Source organism: Copadichromis virginalis, linkage group LG14 (assembly GCF_057382275.1).
Source record: "Copadichromis virginalis isolate Kocher_CV1m ecotype Utaka linkage group LG14, C_Virginalis_male_GT1.1, whole genome shotgun sequence".
In the NCBI taxonomy this organism is placed as follows: Eukaryota; Metazoa; Chordata; class Actinopteri; order Cichliformes; family Cichlidae; genus Copadichromis; species Copadichromis virginalis.
The window spans coordinates 33,042,294-33,054,578 of NC_140631.1; the positions used below are offsets into that span (position 1 = coordinate 33,042,294).

The 12,285-nt window shown below is 40.8% G+C and overlaps 1 protein-coding gene across 2 annotated transcripts in view; it reads right to left on the reverse strand.

Moving 5' to 3' along the window:
* robo2 (roundabout, axon guidance receptor, homolog 2 (Drosophila)) overlaps nt 1-12,285 on the reverse strand; it is a 261,243-nt gene that overhangs the window by 35,661 nt on the left and 213,297 nt on the right. For both annotated transcript variants that reach the window (XM_085430533.1, XM_085430534.1), the window contains exons 6-13: nt 11,693-11,829; nt 10,488-10,499; nt 6,553-6,677; nt 4,854-5,025; nt 1,970-2,175; nt 971-1,052; nt 701-866; nt 438-604 (exon numbers count right to left, since the gene is read on the reverse strand). In XM_085430533.1, the coding sequence (XP_085286659.1) occupies nt 438-604; nt 701-866; nt 971-1,052; nt 1,970-2,175; nt 4,854-5,025; nt 6,553-6,677; nt 10,488-10,499; nt 11,693-11,829 (1,067 nt within the window). The remainder of the gene's footprint in view (nt 1-437; nt 605-700; nt 867-970; nt 1,053-1,969; nt 2,176-4,853; nt 5,026-6,552; nt 6,678-10,487; nt 10,500-11,692; nt 11,830-12,285) is intronic.

Sequence of the window (12,285 nt, forward strand, 5' to 3'; positions counted from 1 at the left end):
TGCTTGTGGGAGGGTGTTATCATATCAATGCAATCTGACTGCAGACTGTCCAGTACTGTAACCAAATCATCTTTGGGTTTGGAGACAGTCATTTTCTTCTGTTATGATGATTAACATAGCAGGCATAGCACTAACTCTGTTAGGCCTTCCAAAAGTAGACATGGCTATTTTACATAATTGCTTAAGTGCAGCCTTAATGAGCTGAACTGCAATGAAAAATTTGACCTCTTGAAAGTTGTGCAGTGTTAGTGTCAGTATAACTGTTCACTGCAGACTGCTGAGATGGGCTGATAAGTACCAGAGTTTGGAGTGGAACACAGCGACCTTAATCTATCCTTAGAAACAAAAATCAAATTCAGCTTGTGGCTTATGAAGAACCTATGCATACATGCAGTGAATGTAATGAAGTTGCTTTATATTAGTGTTATGTAAGGTACCTTGTGTTCTGACAGGATCAGACATGGGGCTTGGATCGCTCAGGCCCTGGCTGTTCACAGCTCGCACCATGAACAGGTAGATGGTGTTCGGACGGAGACCTTTGACAGTGAACTGGGTGGTTTTGACGTGGTCTGCCACTGTTTGCCAACTGTTGCTCACTGATTGACTGCAGTGCAAGAGAAATAAAGTTATATCTGCAATCCATAGCATACCAAAGCTGATAGCTAGTGACTGGCGCTTTAATGGGAGTGGTAAAACAAACCTGAACGCTTCAATGACATAGGAGGAAACAGGAGACGCTCCAGCCAGCCCAGGCTGCCAGGACAGGGACACACTGTTCTTGGTGACATCGGTAACTTGAGGTTTAGATGGTGGGCCTGGAAGCTCATTATCATCATGGTTCTTCATTACAATCACTCCACCTGATTCTGAAAGTTTCAGTGAAGAATACAACAAACAGCCATTTTCATCAATAAACAGTAAAGTTAAAACAAATATCACGTCAATATCATGTCATCTTCCCTCGACCTACCTTTGACTTCCAAGAAGGCACTCCATGAGGTTTCGCCACTGGAGCTGGTGGCCACACATGTGTAGATCCCAGAGTCTGCAAGCTAGAACACAGTGGAATAAAGACATATATATAAATGAAAACAAGCAGCAAACAATATAAGCAGTAGTAAGGATTCCATTAATAACACTATTAGCGAAAGGGACGTTTTAGTTCCCCCTCCTAAAAGCAGCAGTGACTGAATACGTGTTTCCTCCTATCGCTGACACAGTGAAACTGATGGGGGGACTTCTCCGGCTAGGCCCTGCGCTGGACAAACCGTGTGTCATTTGTGAGTGCCTCAAAGTGCTGACGCTAATTTCCTAATGAATTCCATTTTCTACTCACCACCCTTCCATCACTTTTCCACTCCCCCTCCTTATTTCCCCACTGTCCTGCCGACCACAACAAAGACAGGCTAATTAATTTAGGATGGGCTGCAAGAACCCCCTGGACCGATGACAGCTGGCTTGTCTCTCCATCCCTCTTAGGAACTTTGGTTGTTTGTTGGTTTCTGTCCCTGTGCCTTCCTTCCATTTATTAAATAACATGTCAGTGGTCACCGGTTTTGTCAAGCGTAATAGGTATTCCACTGAGGCCACAGAGTGCAGAAAGGGAGATGCGATTCTTCTAAATTTAATCTACTTGATACATTTGCGTGTGCATAAATGTGTGTGTATATATTCTGAACCACAGCTGGATTCCATCCAACCCTTCACAGCTGAACTCAAATGGAGCTACCATGCCACTAAGTGATACAATCATGCAGGTTAAACAGGGGGGTTTGGTACTTCTTGTATGCCCACTGGAAAAACCTTGTATCCTGGAGTCTTGAAAACATGACCATGCGGTTGCAAATAACTGCATTAACATTTTATGTTAATGCTGGTTTTAAGCTCTGCTACAAAGAAAGCACAAAACTTTTAACACATAGTAGCAGTTAGTAGTAGTAACTGTGACTTTAACACTAAAATCTTTTACCCTGATGTTTTTGATCTGCAGACTGCCCAGCTCCTGCAGCGACATGCGGGGGTCCTTTCCTAGTAGACTGACCCCATCCTTCAGCCAGCTGATTGAGGGGATAGGATCTCCTGAAGCCTGACACTTCAGTAGCGCCATACTGTCAACCCCCAGGGTCTGATTGGATGGGCCTTGGCGAATAATAGGCGGAGGTCTATCTGTGAGCACTGTGAAACAAAGAGGAAAATGTGAGTGTTATCCATATTCTGTAGTTCAGATGAATGATGATGCTCATATAATGCGCATGACTATAAAATAAACTGAGTGATAGCACTGGTTATAAAACACACAGCGGGGGGCGGATATTGGTATCTATCATAAAGTAGACTATTTTCTCTGCAGGTCTTGTAATTGTGCCACAGAACAATGATTCCTGTATTTCCAGGAAAGAAAAGCTGAGTAGTGTTTTCTTCTTTCATTGATGTGGCAGAGGGATGCTAAGCGGTTTCCAGTTACTGCCTGGGTAGCTTTATTTTTACACACTACTCTAGACTCTGTGGTACAGTTTGGCGGTGAGACACTGGCCTATTGAGCCAGTATGGTTCAGATAAATACTTCATTATGTGCAGTGTGGGGCACAATAAAAGGTGAATTTTAGAAAGTACGGAAACTGGACTCTTTATTTCAAAAGAATCAGAGAAGGCAACCTTAATTTTTTTATTATTTGGTTCCAGTTTCAATTTAAATGCTACAACTTTGATGGATTCCATTTATATGAGCAAATTCATTTGTTTTAATGTGCCAGAAAAGCCTTTGGGTAACATCTGTAAAATAGGGGATGTGTCAGAGGCGATCTCAGAGATTTAGTACTGTAGCACAAAGGCAGTTTATATATTTAGAGTTGAATAATGTGGAGTCCCCCTGGCTTCGCAGAACCTACATTAATTAGAAAGTATGGATTAATGATGTCAGACCTGCAGGGGCTAATTACCAAGTACCTCAGTAACCTTTCAACACATTATCACACCTCACTTGCAACCCTAGTTTCTGTCCCGCAGTTACATCTGATAAAAGGAAGTGTTTCCAGATTATTCTCTCTACTTTCGTAGATGCTTCGGGTCAAGAAGGTGGAGAGAAACCTGATATGTTATCCACCAGCCAAATATACTACATTAATTCCACCTTTTTGTTTTTAGGCCTCTATAATAAGTAAGTAGGGCAAATGTGATCAAATGAATCAAAAGTAATAATGTAAAGTTGAAATCCAGCCAAGAGACGATTCAAAGCATTTGCTTCTAGCCAGGGACTCAGTAAGATACAGTTTGTCTTCTGATAGCATAGTTTGTCAAATTAAGATGCATTAAATTATAATGTGCATCCATGTTTGTTAAAAGATGTTTAAAGCAACGTCCCTCACATTAATGCAGTCCTTACTTAGTACAGTACACTGCTGTAAGACTCGGTTTGACAGAAGCTAAAGCGCAAACAGAAGGCATGGTTTGGTCAAGGGGTTTGATGCGTTTAATTTATGTGTCCATGGCATGTGGGAGTGACAAAGGGAGGAGGCAAAGCTCGACTAAGGCCTTGGGTCTCTGGATCAGGAATTTCTCATTACAGATCTCCTTGAACTCCACAGACTGCTGGCGGGACTCCGGGCAGTAAATCACACGAAGACTGCAGCAGGTGTGGCCATGACCTCACCCTGACCCACACCACACTCTTTCCTCCTTTTCCACTGATTTTATTCATTTTGCTAACATGTCTTCAATAGCATATCTTGGCAAAAATAAAAGTGGGAATTAAAATACCTTAACTATAACAATGCTACACATTTCATTCCAAAGTGAATGTGTTTTTCACCATACTGTCTACACTGAGTTATGGAGACATCCTATTTGTTGCCACCACCTGTCCACTATACTGCCATTAAGTTGATCACCCTGTGGCCCTGGTACTGCCAATTGTGAGCTGGAAGTAGTATCACTAATATCCAAAAAGGATATCTGTATCTTTCTTTGTAAGACTTTGATAGAGTTCTTCAGTCTGTCTGAGACACTCATAAAGAATTTAAAGCCCAATCAGAGTTCTAACACTTGTGACTGTTAAACCCGCATGCCATGTGTACAAAATGTTTGTTTAAATAAAAATACAAATACAGCTGAAAAAGTGATAAGCAGGAATTTGAAGGGCACTTTCAATTATGTACCTGCACCCGACTGCAAAACAAAACCAAAAAAATGCCCATGCTGTGTTTTTAATCTTTTTGCTAGCAGGTACTTTAGCCGACATATGGATAGCCGTCTATCTTGCCATCACAATAGCTGATTAGATGCTCCCGCGCCTAGCAAGACAAAAATAATTCATTTCATAGAAAGCCACTGTCACTCTATCAGTCTCCTTCTCCTGCTCCCGCCCTCATACACAAACATGTGGCTCCCTCACTCACCAAACCGCTGACCATTAAACTTGAACAAACTCAAGGGCAATGCTCTATTTTCTTTCCAATAGGAAGACGAGGCATTTTTAATTAAATTGCATCAGGAAAGAAAGAAATAAGTGCACAGAGCAAAAACACAGTAACTGAAGGTTATGGACATACTGACATTTCTTCAACAGTAGTTGAATTTTCTTTGCACTTTGACTGTTTAAAAAATTCATTTGTACTTGTGCACCTACTGCACACACAAAGGTCTTGAAGGCCAAATTCCTACTTGCACTTAACCAGGCAATAGCCGTGTTGTAGCTAAAAGCTGACAAACTCAAGTCAGATGCCATCAGTGTCAGTATAAGTAATTTGTTTGGTGATGGTTCACCTGCCTCACCCCATCTGCAGTGGTACTAAGCAATGTGTCAGTGTGTAGTAGTGTGCTGGCATGGCAGAAGTTACACGTCAGGTTTTCCTCACCATCTGTGACCTCCAGTTGAGCCTTGGCGAGGATACTGCCTGCAACGGTCAGGGCCTGGCAAATATAGTAACCAGCATCTGCCCGCTGCACAGATGAGATGGTCAGGGCTCCACTGGGCGACACCGAAAAGCGATTGTTGGGCTGCTGGGGTTGGTTGGGAAAGAGCAAATTCTGCAGGAAATGGAACAAACAGCCAATTAGTGAGAACATGGAAGCAGTTCAACCTGGAAGAATTACAAAAATGCTCACACATCCATCACCATTGAATCCACACATATACTGTGCACACTAACATGCAAACACATCCGACTATTAGTGTAATCACAGCATGAACAATTCTCTCTTTGACTATGTGAACCGACTTCACGAGCTGCAAAACATGTTTGATGACTTGGTTTCATACTTATTCTTGGGCCAAGCCAGTGGCTCCACTCTCTTAGGAAGGGAACTTTTTGCTCTTGTTGGCTTCATGACCACTTTCCTCTCTGTTTCAATTCCACAGTGGTTTTGAGATTTTTTTTTAAATGTATTTTTTTTAAAAGGAGACCACCTCATGTAAATTAGACTTTATTAAATATAATGTAATCTTGAATTTAGAAAGGAAGACATAATCAGCGTAACACATTTCAGAGTAAATACACAGAATTAGACGACTAATGACACAGAAAAAAGTACTTCTTTCTGAGTAGTTCCCACCTTGTCCCAGCTATTCCTGTACTCTTTTATTAGGATCCCCAGAGGGAACCAGCAAAAACAGCTGGATTGAATTACATCTAATCACTTACATGTAGCAAACTGCACAGTTTCTTTTCTATTAGACTCTATGGGTCTCCAGAACATATGAGATGTTCAACTGGAAGAAATGCATTAATGTTATTTAACTAATATACTTAATTAGCTTTAACAAATACCATCACATCACATCACAGTAAGGATAAAGAATAGAAAGCTTTAATAAACACAAGGACAAGTGCCAACAAGTGCAGAAATGTCAAGAACGAACAGTCATTTGAAAAGCCTCAACTTTAATGACAAAGTGAGACACACACAAAATTTGAGTTCACATTACTCAATAGCACTGACTCACAATGCTTTAGGTAACATATTGTTATTTGAGTATCATACCTGTGCAAAGTTGTAAGCATGTGTCTCACTTCTGTTCACTGTTTTCAGAAAACTCTGTTCTAATTGTTGGCCTGCAGGCTATGCGTGAGCGTGTTTCAACCTTAGCGAGAGCTGAATCATATCTGTGGCTCATCTACAAGCCTCAACAGGTTCCTAATTGGCACTGTTGTTGACCGTTGTGAGGACACCCAGGTATTTGAATGGGTTATCTGCTTGAGTGAGGGTTAGGATCGTTCTTATCAGTACAGGGTCACAGAAAACCAATTAGCACTTTGCCAGGCACACTTTGATTTGGCGGATCCTGAGAACAAAGGTGTATCTATGTGTCTGTGGTAAAGATACCGATCGCAGATAGTGTAGAAGTGCTGTCTGTGTGTGTGTGCGCAAAGCAGGGGAATCCAAAAAACACAATGACTGTGTGTACAGTTGGTAGAATCGAAACCTGATAACGCCAGATGTACGGTAGATAATAAATCCCGCCTAAAAAGAGAGTGATATGTTTTCACATGTAAAAAATAATAATGAAAAAGTAATTAAAAAACAACATTAAACTGGATTAGTCTGTGTTTGTACCTGACTCCCCTCCTTCTGCCAGAAGACAGCAGGTTGTGGATTTCCTTTGGTTTCACATGGGAAGGTAGCAGTACGGCCTTGTGACACGATTTGGTCCCTTGGACGGATGACAAACTGGGGAGGAGCTGAAGTCAAAGGGCCAGAACAACAGTGTTAGAGGACCTGCGGTGCATAGTGAAGCCGAACATTAAGGCTTAAGGACTTCAAGCAAAAACAAGCAATATACCACATGGTAAAATCAAAATGGGAGTGCTGTACAGAGCTTCCATGCAGCATCATATCTGTCTTTTGCTCTGAACACCAGTGACTATCATGACTCTCACTGCCATGGTAACAAGGCTGGCCATTCATCCAGGTGAGACTGAAGCTGAATGAATGACAGTCACAGTGGCATTCACACAAGGAAGCGTCTCAGTCACAAAGGCATTTAGATCTGAGACAACACATAGGCACACCCATGCCCTGGAAACATCGAAAACTATAACAGGAATAGAGAGGGTTAATTGTGTCTGACTTTCCATATGGAGGGTTTACTCTGCATCAGAATGCATCTCATATAAAAGTCAAGATTGTGAGCAGCTTGATACAACTTCTGATCAAAGCTGTATCAAAAGTGAGTGAGAGAAAGAAAAGACTACTTCAGTGTTTACCACACAACAAGCTAACACTTGAAAAGCTATCAAAGTCTGAAACTGTACTGTGAAGCTTTCTCAGTTAACATTCACACGTTTATCAGCAGCTAGACGAACAGTGAGACATTTCTGACTGACAACTTGACAGATGCAGGTCAATAACAAAGACAGCGGACTGGATACAACTTCTATTGGCGTGCAGTGCTGCCGTTTTTGCTTTCTGACCGTTACGTGACACCAGGTGAAGGAGGGAGAATTTCACACCAAACTTTGTTTCACAGATATTTCAATTGCTTTTTAATGAGATATTTAACAAGCAAAAGCTGACATAATCCAAGTGCATAGATGGCACAAAAAAGGGATATAGCATGTGTCCTTATGCATGAAAAACTTTAGTATCCAGACATAATAATCTATCATTTGATAGATGATGATCGGTACAAGTGCAAGAAAGCATTTTAATTATCTGAGTAAATTACTGCCTGACCCAGGGCCTCTACTTGTTTCTTCGGTGAATGTCATTGAGGGTCATGTTGACAAGAGCCATGTTTGCCAAGATAAAAATCAAAAACTCTTACAGAGGAAACACAGCTCCTGCAGAGATAATGAAAGTCAACACATTAAGGGCCCTGAGTCACTGCCATACTATCAAATAAGCACAGAGAGTGGATTAGAGGGACCATTTTCTTTGCAGAAACACAATGAGAAACACCAAGACTTCTGCAAAATTCTGACAAGAATTGTTGCAATGCAACATCTTGCACTCTTTCTGTTTCTTTTGATTTCTTCTAAGTCCTTTCTCTGATAAGCCAGCTGGTTCCAGTAAGGCCAAACTCTTCCCATTTGGCTGGTTTCATCATGTAATCCCTTTTTGGGCGTGTGTATTTGTCAAAGATACACACAGTTGGGAATGGTGCAGATGGCAACAGATTTACTGCTTTGCCGTTTGGCCTTCTGCTGCTTGGATATCTTGTGGCTCTCACAATGCTGGGCCTGATACAGAGCTCTTAAATCCTGCTCTGGCAAGGTCTTAGTTCCCTCCCTTCTCTGCTCCATTCCATACCACACACTGCATTATTAACAACTCACTAAAATGTGGTTTCACACCTTACAGAATGCCTCCTATCACTGTACTACCCAGCATGGTCCTTTGTCACTTTCTCAATTCCCATTAATGACTCTTTGTTTGCCATTCTCATGGACTTATTTACACACTTAAGCAGAAAAAGGATGCTTACTTCCTTTTTTCCCCACTATTTATGATTTAAAGTCATGTTAAATGGGCCTGAATTCTTATGCTTTGAACTGTTTTTCAGGTATGACTCATTGTTTCCAAAGGCAGACCAAAAAACACCCTCTTTTATCTACAGCCAATGTTAACATACCAAATAAAAGGAAGCAATCTGTTTGGAAACCAGTTTTGTCATGACCCACAGATATCTTGGGGGCATTTTCTGAGATATCTTTTTATTAATGGTTAAGCTTCCTAATGTGCAAGTGTGCTAAACTGTTAGATTTACTAATAAGTGCCAAAAACATCCAATCCATCCTATCTCAGTTGTGTGATTGGTGACTCCAGTTAAAACTGCAATTTAAACAAAAAGGCTCGGCTTTGTCTTTACTGCTTTTCTATTAGTCAACTACATATTTCACAACTTTTCATATCTCTTTCTATCTTTAAATTATATTTGAATAAAATAGTCATGGGGAATGTGATTGAGAATGACCAAAAGGTAGACAGGGTCCAATGGAGAAGAACAGATCAAAACTTTCGACAAATCAAGGGGAAGTTAGTGTGCGACAGTTTCACAGCTTGGCTCAGGGCTAGCAGACATTGGCCCTGTTTTTTATTCAGAAACCCTTAATGACATATGAGAAGCTCCTTCCTGTTCCCTCCTAAGGAAACACACGATCAGGGGCCCATATTTAATTCATGACAAGTCACATCTGCCTGGCTTGGAGAGGGCTCGGCATAAAACAGCAGTCAGGGTGAAAAGAACAAATGGACAAAGAGACAGCGATCCATTCAGCACACTCAAGCACAAATATTTCTTCCTCCTTTAAAATCCCACATTCAATCATATTTTATTCAAAAGTTGACAGCAATTACTGTCTCTTCCCACAGGCAGAGTGAATGTGTAATTTCCTCCATCTTCTTGGAAACTGACAGTTTGACAATCAGAGAACCGCCACTGCTGTTTTGCCAACCAAAGTCCTGCCATTGAGGCAGTGTCTGTTTTTTTCTACCAGTCAAGCTTGTCTTGACACACACTTCTTTTCCCTTTCTTTCTCCTCCTGCATATTTCTCATTATTGCATTCTTCCCATTTCTGCACTCAAAAGCACGTCTTTCTCTCAAGATGCCAATTTTCACTTACTCCCTCTAACAATCTCACATATGAAGTGTGCCAAATGTGGTTTTCTGTTGACCTACACCAATCTATTGGGAAATAAAACGACATTCCCAGACCGGTGTTCTTGGGCTCAGAAGGAAAGAAGCTGATCAAAACTAAACAGATCTCAGCTCTGTGATCCAAAAATCCACAAATGGCCTCAAGACTCGCAAGTTAAACACATTCTGGACCATATGAGATGACAATGTCTGAGTCAATTACACTGCTAGCCCACTCTTTCACTGTAAAGAATAGAGACTACAATCTAAAGAACCTTCAGTTTAGAGGAACAATGCTAACATAAGCCTTGATCTATAATAATAAAGCAACATACGCAATATTCATCAGCTGCGAGTAGAGCTCAAGTATATGCGATAAAAATACAAAATGTAGTAACTTTGTGACAATGCAAAGTTTAGGACAGCTGTTTATCCACGGGAAAGCATTTCTAGTAAAGTCGTAAAGCATCAAGGAATTTCTATGTACCTAACACTCCTGAAATTAAACCTGAGAACTGCCACTAGAAAACATCATTTATTCATTCATTCATTCATTCATTTTAAACTGGATATGCTAAAGAGCACAGCGTGGAGAGAACAAAAAAAAAGGATCTGTCTAAATCTATATCTGATGTATAGACAGAAAAGTTTTAGTATAGTTTCTGAACTCTAAAGTACATACAAGAGCCAGTTAACGAAAAGAGATACAGCTCTAAAATCTGCAAATATCTCACAAGTATCTGATGTACAAAAAAAAAACAACTGAAAGGAAAGGACAACTTATGCAACAAATGTGTTAGTCAAGTACAGGAATGTTAAAGCGATGGTTAGTGATTGTCAAGCAGTCAAATGCAACAGGGTGTATGGAGAAGGCATGCAGCATGGGATCAAATCAGAAGGATGGGTACTTACCGACGGGGCGAGCTGGAAACACGACAATGGTGGAGTGGATACACAAAAGAAACAAATTAAGACACAGACGCACAAACATAAAACAACACAAAAGGAACAGAACATAATAAAATAAGACAAGGGAAATCAAAATCAGAATGAATGACATGTTGTGTTGGGCAAACACACTTCTAGCACAGTGTAAGCGTTACAAAGAGAGGATCCAGTAGGTTTTGTCCACTGCCCACTGGACAGTTTTGCTGATGAGCTCCCATCATCTGTTTCTCAGACCCCTGAATGACAGAGGCCGTCTGATGTGAATACCCACTGGTAGTCAAAAGTCTTAAATTGCATTCAAATTTCAGTGTGGGCAGTCATTATTGCTCCTCAGGGACAAATACACTGCTGGACCTTCTCTGCAATAATGAAATCTACAATTCTATGGGTGGTGTATGTTTGTAGTAGCGAGGCAAAGATGTGTTTGCCATAAATGCTGATGAACAGAACCCAAAAAAAGGAAAGAGGAGGAAAAAGAACCAAAAAAAAAAGTCAGGCATGTAGGTTATATCCAAAGGATGAGTCTTCTGAAAGTGTCACAGAGAAGTAGTTGTTGGTAGTTGTTCCCAATGTTTCCTCTGCATTGCCGTATGGGTACTCATGGTGAAGTAAACAAAAAAACTTAGGTGGTGCTCTCACGAATCTGGATTCATAAACAAGTAGTCAACCAAGACCTTGTTTTACCTCCTCTGGTCCTCTGTGTCGCTGTAAAGCGCTCCACAGAGACATTAAGCACTCGACTTTAATGGGAAGAAGAGTGGTGAAAATAGAAAAAAAAATGGTTAGAATGATTTTATTAACCTTGCAAACCCCAGGTGTGGTGTGCACCAGTAATCTGTGAAATGGCTTTGCTGACTGGGTGGTTACAGCATGGAGGGCAGTGTGGCTTGCAGGCCACCACAACAGGGGGAGGGTGGCAGAGTGTGTCGACGCTGCACTTGGAAATGTAAATAATTAAACAGATTCATGGACTGCCTACATCTCTCTTGGCTATAGTACTCAGCATTCTGCATTTCCACTTGTGTAATGGGGACAGTAACGAGTGAATTATCAATCCAAAACTTCATCTTTGTATATAAGAAGAATAAGAACAATACACTCAACAGTTTCTCTGTGTGTTTTTAACTGATTGATTTAATTGTTTGAATTGATATATATCTGTTTCATACCTCTGACTGTGAGGGTGGCGGAGGCCTCCAGCTTGCCCACACGGTTTTCTGCGACACAGGTGAATGTGCCCTCGTCATTAATGGAAGCCTTCTTCACTCTCAGCACATAGTCCTCCTTGTCATACTTGATCTCATACCTGTTAACAAAAACATAACACTAATATTCAAGTTGCCTGATCATCGTTTAATTCAAATGCTATGAAAAAGAAGCATTAACCAAGTAAAACTCTTTTTAGAACTGTATGACAATAGATGTTAAAGGTTTTCCCCTCTTGGAGTGGTACAGGGAAGCAAAACTGGTCGTTTTGACAAATGGAGATCGCAAGGAGCAGGATCAATTATTCAACAATGACGGCAATACACAGAGACGTATTCATTCAATTGGAAACGCTCAAAACCTGTGCAATATTCATGAGCTGTTTTTCAATAACTGTGTGTATATATACATGTGTGTGTGTGTGTGTGTGTGTGTGTGTCTCAGCTCCATATGATTTTTATCGACACTACACTTTCTTAGTGTAAGACATGTTAACTGACTGAATCAATATATCAAGTATAGCAGGGAAAGGTTGTTTCCAATTTCATTGTGGTAG